Source organism: Chelonia mydas, chromosome 13 (assembly GCF_015237465.2).
Source record: "Chelonia mydas isolate rCheMyd1 chromosome 13, rCheMyd1.pri.v2, whole genome shotgun sequence".
In the NCBI taxonomy this organism is placed as follows: Eukaryota; Metazoa; Chordata; order Testudines; family Cheloniidae; genus Chelonia; species Chelonia mydas.
In genome coordinates this window covers 40,523,706-40,535,929 of record NC_051253.2, presented here as the reverse complement: position 1 = coordinate 40,535,929, position 12,224 = coordinate 40,523,706, and the positions used below count along the sequence as shown (strand labels likewise).

At 50.5% G+C, this 12,224-nt stretch overlaps 2 protein-coding genes and 5 gene segments (V, D, J or C); all 7 read left to right on the top strand.

Moving 5' to 3' along the window:
- LOC102932895 overlaps positions 1-12,224 on the top strand; it is a 489,191-nt gene that overhangs the window by 20,980 nt on the left and 455,987 nt on the right.
- LOC102940154 (immunoglobulin epsilon heavy chain-like) overlaps positions 1-12,224 on the top strand; it is a 1,331,510-nt gene that overhangs the window by 897,474 nt on the left and 421,812 nt on the right. The gene's annotated exons all lie outside the window — the stretch shown is intronic.
- The window catches only part of LOC119563587, a 797,667-nt gene that overhangs the window by 383,663 nt on the left and 401,780 nt on the right, over positions 1-12,224 (top strand).
- LOC119567833 overlaps positions 1-12,224 on the top strand; it is a 275,078-nt gene that overhangs the window by 26,836 nt on the left and 236,018 nt on the right.
- LOC122462688 overlaps positions 1-12,224 on the top strand; it is a 104,340-nt gene that overhangs the window by 26,877 nt on the left and 65,239 nt on the right.
- Positions 1-12,224, top strand: part of LOC119568011 — a 937,337-nt gene that overhangs the window by 885,398 nt on the left and 39,715 nt on the right.
- Positions 1-12,224, top strand: part of LOC102948108 — an 883,083-nt gene that overhangs the window by 856,652 nt on the left and 14,207 nt on the right. For 6 of the 7 annotated variants that reach the window (XM_043526999.1, XM_043526997.1, XM_043526998.1 and 3 more), the window contains 4 exons: positions 7,017-7,325; positions 8,813-9,139; positions 9,452-9,772; positions 10,996-11,310. In XM_043526999.1, the coding sequence (XP_043382934.1) occupies positions 7,017-7,325; positions 8,813-9,139; positions 9,452-9,772; positions 10,996-11,310 (1,272 nt within the window). The other variant, XM_043527001.1, reaches the window with a different exon arrangement.

Below are 12,224 nucleotides of genomic sequence, written 5' to 3'. Positions count from 1 at the left end.
ATTTGAATTTTTGCCGCCCCTGGAGCTTGATACACCTTTGTCCGCTGGATTAAAGAGTCCTTTACTATCAGAGATCTTCACCCAGCACAGGTACTTATAGACTAAGATCCAGTTGCCTCTGAACTTTCTCTAAGGGTCCGCTAAATAGACTGAACTCTCTACGTCTCTCTGCGTAAGGCATGTTTTCCAGCCCATATACCTGCACCCAGCACATTTGGGTCTTATCTCAGTTTGGTCTGCTAGGTATAATAATACTAGAAGAGCGGTGAACAACATCAAACCAGTTGGTAAATACTTGTAAAATTGCTGTCACATGAAATGGGCAAAATTAAAATTACAATGTGATTACAGGAAATTATACTTCCAAAGGCACTACAGTGTTCTGCAACGGTGGTTGAAAACACTGGAGTAAGCCTAACGTGTGACGCAGTATGGTGGGTTGACATTGCCGGGTGCCATGCTGTTCCACTCTGTCTCAGGTTCTTAGCTGACGCCAGCACCACAATATCTTAATCTGGTCTGATTGTTTGCGTCACTCAGTCTCACACGTGATAAACCCCGTCACCATTCAAGGTTTGGGGTTTGGTACGCAGAGACCTCAGCTTGCTTAGCACCACGGTAAATACACCATTAAAAACCCTTTCAATCTTTTATTGAAAATATAGAAAAGAAGAAAACCAGGTAAAGCCTGTGAAATGTAACGTGTTAAATACAGCTTTCATGTTAACAGCATCCCTGGTTCCCTTCCCCTTCAGCCAGACAGAGATTTTAGGAGGAAAAAAGCCCTTGTTTGATGGTTCTTTTAGATGGTATCAAAGATGGTAACAACTGTCCTTTCGGGGAAAAGAGAAGAAGTTAGTTGAGATGGGCTGGGGCTGTCACTGACGCTGTTGTTGTTAAAATCTGATCCTGTTTCCTAGAAGACAAAGCAAACGCACATAAAACGGGGAGGGAAAAGACCAGCAAAGAGAGAAAATGCAGCTTCTGTCTCTGGTCTTGACTTTCACTTGCAACCTCACTGATGGCGAAACACAGGCATAGCACCCAGTTTCACCAGCCACTCCAAGATATGGCAAACTCGGACCAGCATCAGGGTGTTTAGAGACTTGCTTTTGTTTGGCCCCTCTCTGGTCACAGGCTGACAACGGTGTTGCAGAATGTTTAGTCTTGGCCGGCTAAGCCAGACTATTATCAGACAGAAGGAGAAAGAGAGAGAGAAAAGAAATACGGTAGAAAAGGAAATGGACACATTGTGGGGGCCAGGGGAGACAAAGTCTCGCATCCCAGGTAGTGTTTGGAATTCAGCCGGAGCCGGTGGAGGTGGTGGTATCAACGGGGTTCCTCTCTCTGGTCCGTCTGGTCAGGACATCTCTCAGGATTAGGGTTAGGGACTCCAAAAGAAAGTGTCAGGCAGAATAGCCCAGCCCCTCATTGTGTTGCCCGCCAATTAGGTCTAATTCTCAACACACCCATTTTGGTTCACTGATTTTTGTCTCTCATTGTTCTTGTTTACCAGGCATGATCTTAACACAGTCCTTGAGTTACATCAGTGGGTCTTTTTGCTTGGATTAATTCAGTCTGTCTCCCTTTCATGCCTTTTCCCATCAACATTTGTTGTGATAGGTTATTGTGACCTCTTACAAACATACGCTCGCTTTTTACAGTCGAGCCCACAATGCGGGTAACTTTGTAGGCCCAATTATCGCAACAACACCCTGCCCAAGAAAACTGTGGCTGCTTCTCCAAATGTTTTCTTGTTTCCTCAAGTCTTTCTCCCTGAAGAGAGTTCTGGGTCTCCTGACCAAACATGCCATGAGGGCAGCAATTCCCATTCTCTTCTCCTCTGGATTTCAGAAGTACAAAGGCAGCCATGAAATCATTTCCAAGCACCTCATAGCAGTCCCTGGTTGGAATTCAAGGGGAATGGTTCTTATATTGTTACTTTTCCAGGTCAATTCACCCCAGAAGGTGAATAACTCACCTTAACTTGAGCAACAGAAGCAAGAAAGATTGAGGAGCGATATTCTCCTGTCTTCTGACTAACAAGCTTAGCCATTGGCCGGTCCCCTCATGGACAGGCTTAGCCATTGGCCAATGAACCCAGGCTGCAATTTCAACTCTGCTCAATAGCAAGAAAATGGAGACTGCTATAATTATCACATGGGTGTGCCAGTGATGAAGCACCATTAAAAGAGATGGGTGTGACATACAAATCTGCCTTTGCAAGGTAAGACCAGCTCTTTGGTGCAACTGGATGCAGTCACCGCACTCAGTAGAGATTTACTCGTGTTTGGATTTCACCAGGTGAGACGTAGCTGAGATGCACATATTTTAATGGTCCACTGGGTCTGCTGGTAAGTAACAGAGCTGGGAGACTGTAACGAGTGAGAGGCAGAAAAAGGATTATTTTATGTTAAGACCCTGAGTGTTCGGATTCTTCTCCAAAAATATGCCCTTAAGTTTTTTGCAAAAATAGGCCAGGGACAGCTCACAGAAACAGGATGGGCAGGGAAAGCCCTGGTATGGAAGGGTGATCCAATGGTTAGTGACTTGGATTCAATTCCAACATTTCCTGCGTGACCTTGGGCACATCACTTAGCCTGCCTATGCCTCAGTTCCCCATCTGTAAATCGGGATGATGGTATTCCTCCTACTTCAATGGGGCGTGTGAGAGGATAAAGATATTAAAGTTTGTGAGGTGCCCAGGTACAATGGTAACGGCTGCCAGAGAAGTACTCAAAATCAAGACATGTTGCTGCAGAGTCGGAAACAAATAAGTTCAGTGAGCATTTGAGAAGGTTCATGATGATCTGCTTTGGTTCAAGAAATGTCTGAGGTTTGGGGAGGTGGATGTACTGGAATAAGCAGCTGTGGTGGAAGGCTGATGTACCAAGGTTGCCTGGGCCCCCAGGGGGTGGGGGCAGGGCAGGTGAACTACCAATTCCTATTACTTCAATGGAAACCGAAGGGCAGAGCCTGTAAACTGTCACAGCTTCATTGACAAGAGGATCAGTTCAACTTCTCATTGATTCTCCTGACTAATTACTCCCTGACTTCTTCCAAACATTTCAGGAGCTTGCAGTAAGGGGTCTGGCGGGAATGATAAAAATATTGTGCTTGGAAGGGAGGATGTTATTCTGAATGTTTTTATAGAGTATCCAGATACAGCAGAGATATGAGAGAGATATTTTGTAGATATGAGAGAGAGAGAGAGAGAGAGAGAGGATGTATATACTTGTAGACAGCTATCTTTTCTCCCCTGTAGCCACCTTTTCTTTCTTTTAATGTCTCCTGGCAGTTTGTCTTCATTACACAAAGGGTCTCTTCTGGTCCTTGCTCCTGTGAAGGTGATGAGAAGTAGTTGGGTGGTTCCTCGCACCATGACTGGTGGTGGAATGTCCACTGCAATTTGACCTGTTTAGAGCTCATCAGTTCGTGGAGTTTCATAGCACAAGAAGGGATCGCTGTGATCGGCATGTCCCCCAGCGATTGCTGGCCCAAGCCCCCACCTTCTGGTCGAGCAGAGCAGTTAGAAAGAGAGGCCAAAGCTGGGTTTAAAGACTCCGAGTCATGGAGAGTCCGCCAGAATCCAGAAATAAGGACTGCAACCCCCAAAATACTGTAAAATTGGGAAAACTGGGAGAGAATATTTCATCCTCAGTGAATTGCCCCTGCACCTGTCAGTGTCCTGGAGAGGCAGATTGCAGAGCCCAGAATCCGAGGTGTATGGTTTGAAAGATCTGGTTGCACAGAAGGGCAGGGACTGGAGGAGAAAGGGCATGTGTTGAGTTATCTCTTCCATCCGTGACTTGTGGAGGGCTTTTCTCTAGCTTTAACAAATGGTGTTGTCACCAGTAGGGCCCTACCAAATTCACGGCCATGAAAACCATGTCACAGACCATGAAATCTGGTCTCTCCCCATGAAAACTAGTCTTTTGTGTGCTTTCACCCTATACACACTTCACAGGTGAGACAAATGTTTCTCAAATTGGGGGTCCTGACCCAAAAGATAGTTGCAGGAGGGTCACAAGGTTATTTTAGGGGGTTGCGGTCAGGCCCGCTGATGGGGGGGCAAAGGGGGCAATTGCCCAAGGGCCCGGATGATTTAAAAGGGCCCGGGGCCTCTGGCCAGTGTCGCGGTAGCAGCGGCCAGAAGCCCCGGCTCCGGTCGGTACCGAAGGAGCCAGGAAGGAGCCAGAGGGAGCAGTGGGAGGGTCCGGGGGGGGGATTATTGGCAGGAAGGAAGGAAGTAGGAAAAACAATGAACAGAGACACGGGGCGGAGCTCTGTAGCCTCCAAGGGGAGCTGGGAGCCCAGGCTGAACTGCTGGTGCTTCCCCAGCTGGGCCTGCGCCAGGGACAGACTTTCATTGAAAGTCTTTGTGTGCCCAGCCCGGGGGGACTTTCTCCGGCTGGACCCAGCCCCGGGCTCTGCCACCCCCGGCCCGGAGCTGCAGGCACCAGGAGCCGGAGAGACCTGGGGCCAGCGCTGGGCAAGCAGGAAAGAGGCGCTGCACAAAGGCCCCGGGAGCTGCAGGTCTCGCAGCTCCTGGGGATCTGCTCCCGGGCGGGGCACGTGCCTGGGTGGGGCCTGGACAGTGATGGAGCCGCTGCCCTCATGCTGCCCCCGGCTGGGGCTGGCTCTGCCCCAGGGCAGTGCTGGGGCAACAAAGAGCAGGCGGGGCCCAGGGGGCTTTCCCCTTGTGTGTCTGGGAGGGAGGGGTCAGGCAGGGACGGGCTGGAAGATCAGCCAGAGATGGGGAGAGAGGAAAGGTGGTGTGAAATGTGGGGGGGGGGAGGTTAGGGGGGGTTGAACTATCTCCGTGCAGCCAGGAACCCCCAGAGGCAGCTGAGCTGGTGCTAGGGGGAGGGGGGCTAATGAAATCCCCTCTGATTTGGCCACTTCTCTCTCCAAGAGGGAGAAAATTCTTCCCCATTTCTCCCTGATTATCACTGATGGGTATAAAATCCAGGCAGGTTTCTCTCCTTTTCTCTCACGTTAGTGACCCTTTCTCTCGTCTCCCCCTCCGATTTTGCCCCATTTTCTCTCTAATTCATCAATGTCAATGTAAAATCTCCTCTGATTTGGGATATTTTCCCATGCGTTTGACCTGCAGCGAAGTGTCCTTTGTCAGGTGGGAAACTGTTACCCTGAGTCATTCCCCAAATGGGAAGGGGCTTAGTGGGTGCAGCTTGCAGAGCCCTGAGACGCGGCTGCCCATTCTCTGCCATCAACAAGGCATGGGACAGCCCAGGAAGGAGAAACTTCTGCAAATGGAGACTGCCCTGCCCCAGGTTATCCCCTCCTAGCTCCTGCCCCCCACAGCTGCCCAGTGCAGCTCCCTGCAGCCGCTAGCTGCTAGTCACCTACCCCTGCTGCTGCCCCCTCCCCACTGCTGGGGAGTTTTCCTGCTCCATACCCCCTCACTCGCTCTCTTAAAATACCTCCCCAAATGGCTCCCTACTGCCCACGTAGACTAGTGGTGGTGGGGAACTATCACTTTTGCTTTATTAGTTGAACTTTCATATGCAGTCCCGTCCCCCGTCCTCCCCACCCCCCCGGGCCCTTTTAAATCACCCGGGCGGGCCGCAGGGCTCCTAGGCACATGTGGGGTGGTACTGGCAGCAGAAAGGCAGCCGGGTGGGCATGTGAAAGGCAAAGACAGACCACGTCCACGCGGGCGCGGCTTGTGCGTGCGTGGCGTAAACCTCAGCCATCCTTTTCTAGGGGCCTATGCACTGTTCTGCCCTGGGGCCCGGAATTGCTGTTGGTGGGTCCGGTCGCGGTATGGCCACCCTTACTACTGCCCTGCCTTCAGAGCTGGGTGGCCGGAGCGCGGCGACTGTTGGCCAGGCGCCCAGCTCTGAAGGCAGCGCCCTGCCAGCAGCAGCCCAGAAGTAAGGGTGGTAATACCAGACCAGGCCACCCTTCCGTCTGGGCTGCTGCTGGCCGCGGCTCTGCCTTCAGAGCTGGGATCCCGGCCAACAGTCATAGACTCATAGAATCTCAGGGTTGGAAGGGACCTCAGGAGGTCATCTAGTCCAACCCCCTGCTCAAAGCAGGGCCAATCCCCAATTTTTGCCCCAGATTCCTAAATGGCCCCCTCAAGGATTGAACTCACAACCCTGGGGTTAGCAGGCCAATGCTCAAACCACTGAGCTATCCCTCATATAACCAGTCTCTGCTTTCCAACCACCCAGCTCTGAAGGCAGGGCCACCGCCAGCAACCGCACAGAAGTAAGGGTAGCAGTACCACGAACTCCCCCTGCAATAACCTCGTGACCCTCCCCGCCAGCTCCTTTTTGAGTCAGGACCCCTACAATTACAACACCATGAAATTTCAGATTTAAATAGCTGAAATCATAAAATTGACAATTTTTAAAATCCTATGCATGTGAAATTGAATAAAATGGACAGTGAATTTGGTAAGGCCCTAGTAATCAAACAGAGGAAGGGATTTAGGGAACTGGCTTCTATTCCCTGATCTCCCACAGACTCCCTCTGTCACCTTGGGGAAGCCACGTCATTTCTCCAGGCCCCAGTTTCCCCATCTGTTCAACAACAGTACTGATGCTCACTTCACACTGGAGAGCTGAGGAGGGCTGGATTCACATTGTGAGGCGCGTGGGGAATATTTCTGCCTTCTAAAGGACCAGAGTCTCCTTTCAGCATCACTTGCACAAAACCAGAGCGAGTCCTTTGGAGATGCTCCAGGTTTACACTGGAGCAGCCGAGGTCAGAATCCCATTTCTCGTGTTTTTCGTCCATCAATCGGACACCACTTCACAATGGAAAGTTAAAGGGCGAGAGAAGGTCTGCGACAGGCCCATGGTCCCACAGCAGCTGGGAATAGAACCTAAGAGTCCTGACTCCTTTCCCAGTGAATTGGCCACTGGGCCAGGTAGCCATCAGGCCACAGAGGGAGGTGGATGGATGGATGTAGGTAGATCAGTGGCCTGGTTTTCAGAGTTTCCCCCCTTTTGATGGTTTCTCTCATATTCTCTTTCTTTTTCCAGCGACCCGCACAACGCCCTCCGTCTTCCCCCTGGTTCCCTGCTGCAGCAAGACCGGCAATGCGCCCCCGGACACCAGCTTGGCCTGCCTCGTAACTGGCTATTTGGCGTCACCAGTGGACATCAAGTGGAATTCTGGCCAAGTGACCAAGGGGGTCAAAACTTTCCCAGAGGTGACGATGAGCAATGGGCTCCACACCCAGAGCAGCCTGCTGATCCCCTCTGACAGTTCCCGGCAGGGCGACCCCTACCAGTGCGACGTGACGCTTCAAGGCTCAGCAAAGACAGTGTCCGGGAAGTTCCCTCAGGAATGTAAGACATGCGGCGGGGGGAGGAGGGGGCAGCCAGGCTGAGATTTTCAAAGCACCCAGAGGGTCTGGGAGCCAGTTAATCTTCATCCACATCCCGTAGGTGCCTTTGGAAAAATCTCACCCTGAAAGAGTTGGGAAAGTTTGGCCCCGTGTTGGAACACACTGAGCCCTGGTGCTTTGTCATTGCAGAACTCCCGCCCCCAGGGCCCCTCTCCGTGGGCCCCTGAATGAGGCAAACCTCAGGGTGAAACGCACCCCTGGGCAGAGACCTATGTTCCACTAAAGGGGAGATTTTTCAGCCCTGCCTAAAATATTTAGGCCCCTGGTTCCCCTGGGCACTTGGCACGTAAATCCCTCAGGCACCTTGGGAAATCTTAAATCTGCAGCTGGTCAGAAATGGCATCTAAGCCTCATGCTGCCCTTCTGTACAGGGGAAATCTTCGGCTCACTGCCTTACTCCCTCACCCTCACCCAAACCCAAACCCAGACCCAGACTCCTCCCACTGGGGGGGTAGAACAAAGCTCATTCGCTGCTTCAGTCCAAAGGCCAGGTTTGTTCACACACAAGGACTCAAAGCAAAACCAGTGCAACTCAGAGCACAGGCTCCCAGCCACCCGGGGCCCCCCCAGCGTTCAGCCGGCTGGATGGGGAGCACCCCCCCCTTTCCCACTAGGTCCCCTTTCCTAGCCCTCCTGCCTGGTCCGCATCTAGAGATTTCCCCCTCAGGTGCTTTCCTCAGCGCTGAGCCAGAAGCTTTCCCTTCTATAGACTGCAGCAAGCAGCCCCATGAAACTCCAATTCCCAGCAACTACTGGCCCTAACGGGGCTACACCCCCTTACAAGCTAGCACTCGCTTACACCTCTTTGTCATGGAGCTGTGTGTGTTTCTTGCACTCCGGCTGTTCTCGGGCATCTTTTGAAATGGATACAACCCCAGAGCAGCAAACCTAGGCATTCTGGGGTCAGAACTTGAACGGGTGTAAATCGACTGATCTCCACGGAAGTCAGTGGCCCTGTGCTGACATCAGCTGAGCATTTGACCCTTTTTCCGTAGTCAGACACAGTCAGTCCTCTCCCAGGTTTTCTTCTGATGCCATGTCATGCTCTACAGCACCACAATCCCCCTTAAACGGGGGACATTAATTAAGGAAAAGAAGTTCAAAGAAACACAGCTCAAGTTCCAGCTTTGTACCTGCTGTTTACCAGGGAGAACACACTCCATGCAGCACATGCAGAAAGAATGCACGGAGGTATTTAATATTTGCCTAAATGATTTAAGGGCCCTGTTCCCATTTGTTTTAATCCCTTACATGGCTGTAAAGTTAATCCTTAGAGGCTGAATAAAGTACGCAGTGTAAACACAGCACAACAAGGTGGGTTTTTTGCCAGTGCTGAGAGGATGGTAGAGTTAGCACTCTCTCAGGAAGGGGAATGGGGATCTACGGAGAATGACACTGGACTGTGTTTTCCCCTCTCTCTGCTCTCAGTGTGTGGTTCGGCAATGCCACCCCAGGTTCACCTCCTGGTCCCCACCTGCGAGGACAGCGCCACAGAGAGCCAGCTAGAGCTGGTTTGCCTCCTCCTGAGCTTCAGACCCGGGAAAGCCGACGTGAAATGGCTGGTGAATGGAAAGGAGAGGACCCCCCCCACCCCAGCCTTTTCCTCTGCAATGGGCACAGATGGCTCCTACATGGGGCAGAGCCGCATGACCGTCACCAGGCAGAGCTGGGAGATGGGGGACGTCTACACCTGTCAAGTGACCCATCCAGCAGGGGGAACAGAGCTCTCCATGCACAACACCAGCAAGTGCTTGGGTGAGGGGCTACGCCTGTGCATGGTGGGGAGGTGGGGTGGAGAGTTACTCAGAAACCAGCCCTGCCTAAGGGTAGGTGGGACTGCACCTAGACCCCAGTGTGATGGGAGACATAGGAGTACCATAGAGAAATTGATACTGTAGGTGGATGGGAAGAGACAGAGATATAATGGGGGGATGGACGGATGGGATGGATACTACCAGTGTTCTGATGGAGGTGGATGGATGGATAGATTAGATTAGATTTCGATAGTCTTTTTCTGCCTTTCCACATTATTTATGCTGGTCAATGACATTTCTTTGCATTTCTCAGCCTGCCTCAGAAGTTCACTTGACCCAACCATCTACTTAACCAAACCCTCCTATGAAGACGTCATCAAAAATTCTGGTCATGTTACCTGTTTAGTTTTGGGTTATGACTTAGCAGCCAGCAGAATCGCATGGAAAGTGGGTGGGCAAGTCAGTTCTGCGGCGAAGACAGAAACTCTCAAGAAGAACAGCAACGGGACCACCAGCCTTGTCAGTTCTCACCCTGTGTCACTGGCCCAATGGGGACAAGGCACCATATTTACCTGCAAAGTGACCACACTCTGTTCTGGAGAACTATCCCAGGACATAACCATGAGCAATACAGGTGAGTAGCCTTAGCATCTCAAAGGGAAAGACAAACTCCAGTCATTGTTAATTGGGATTAGAGGGTGAAACTCACCCCGCACAAGTCCTAGGCAGCCTCTAAGTCCCAGTTAACCCCCCGAGAAGTAGGACTTTAGCGGAGCCGAGGCCCTCAGCACAGGGGTGTATTTCAGCCGTAATTAATATTTCCCCTGTGAATCTCTCATTCAGGGGATCACCATTAATACCCAGTTGAGAGGTTTTCCCAGTACTCACTGTCTTCTTATCATTGAATGCCAGCTCCTCTAAGAATTTCACTCCCCTGGCTCCCTGGGATCCGGGGATGTGGCCTGTGAGGGATTTAGTGTCCTATTTGTGACTCTGATCTGATGTGCATATGTACTTCTTACCTCTGGAAATCAGGCTGGTGCTTGTTGCCCAGCATTTGGCCTTTCAGGGATATTTCTGGTGAGAATCTCTAATGGAGTCCAGTGGAGTTAGGTGCCCAAATCCCATTGAAATACCCAAGGTGTCCAAATCCCTTAGCTAGCCTTTGAAAATATCAATTGTATTGAATTTTGCTATGGGCGTTTGAAGGAGGGAAGAGGCTCCATCTGAGTGAGCAAATGGGTTGGTGACCCAATGTCATGATGATGCATGGTGGAGACTTGGGGTGAAGAGGAGATAGTGTGGTTCAAGGTTTGGGGTGAGGGTTCAGGTTTGGAACGCAGGAATAGCTCAAAGCCCCATGTCCATCTGCATTACTGTAAAACCAAGCTGAGGATAACGATTAGGATGATGATCTGGAAGGGGATGAAGATGATGTCAATGACAATGAAGAAGGAAATGAAGATGCTGAAGGAGAAAAAAAGAAAGAACGTTAGAATGCTGGAGAAGATGAAGATGAGGAAGGAAGTGATTATGAAGACAAGGGAGGTGAAGAAGATGAATATGATGATGGTGATGAAGATGAAGATGATGATGTTAAGTTGTTGCCATTTAAGGGTGAGGGGAAGGCTCAGGACTTCATTTGAATCTTTGGGTGAAGGTCATGGGCCTTTGAGTTTCAAGGGAGATGATGCTCAAGGGTTGAGTTTTTATTTTGCCTAGTCTAGCTTCACATCTATCCTGAACAACTGCCCTCCCTGGCCCCTTCACACAGTGATAGCTGCTGAATCTAAGTCCTTAACTTAGACATGCAAACCAAGTCTTATTCTTCTCTTGCCCCTTTTCCTTTTCATTTAGGCACCAGTAAGAAGGAGCCCTCCGTCACCATCTCCCGAGCCTACCATGAAGACATTTCTGGGAACAGAGTCTCCTTGACTCTCATCTGCGAAGCTAGTGGCTTTTACCCTGAAGAGATCAGCATCTCATGGTTGAAGAACAACTCCCCGGAACTCAAGTCCAGTTACAACAATGGCCCTGTGTCAGGAAGTGACACTTTCTCTGCCTACAGTGTCCTGAAGGTTGACAAAAGTAGAGGAGCAGTAAATTACACCTGTGTGGTGCATCACCCGGCCATGGAAGAGCCCAAGAGAGTTGTGGAAAAGGTGTCCCTCGGTAAGTGGATTCTCAGAGGCAGGTGTTAATTTGGGGATGTCCACACGCTTTCTTATCCCAGCCAATGGCATGAACAACTGCATGACTCCATGTGAGCCCTGGTGGGAGGGGTCCAATGAAGGATTTATCTCTCCATTATGATGCCATATTTGGTGAAACGAAGAACTGCAAGATTTATTGCAACCTGAGCTGGGTAGGGAATGTCCCCTCTACTCCAGTGCAGGAAATTTACCTTTTCCCCCAAGGCACTATCCAGTCTGAAATGCCCCAAGCAATGGGGATCCCAACCCACCCCTTGAGGAGATGATTCCACAGCCTTACGGACCCCATCACCACTGAAGGAAGTGCAGGAAAACTGTCCTAATTGCAAGAGGGAATTTCAGGGTGGGAGCAGAATGTAATCTCATTGGGCTGTGATTTGGCCAAGACATTGGGATGGACACTCTTGCTCTTGGGGAAAGTTCACAGAGGTCTTTCATGGTTGGGAGGTGGTTCCCTGAAAAATTTCTTTCCTTCTTAACCATGGATCCCTCTGGGAGTTGTTTGCTTCACACTTAGACATGGATTCTCATGGTGGAAGATTCACAATTTTGTCCTTCTGGTCCCTTCTTATTCCTCAAATTTGTTGTCAGCACATTGGAAATGCCTTTGTGGATCTGCAGCCATGACAGGCACCCAATTAAAATCTGTTCTCAAGGGAAACGTGAGCTGGGGTGGGGCAGATTCCATATCTGATTCAGAAGCTGATGAGTGAATACAAGCACAGGAAAGAAACCCCTCAGCTCCATTGCCCCACAGTGTGGCTTGGGCATCCATATGAATGTGGAATCCCAACTCCAACAGCATGTACTTTACAAGGCTAATCTCTTGAGTGACACCAGGCATAGCCTTCATACAATGTTCGATAGAGCAGA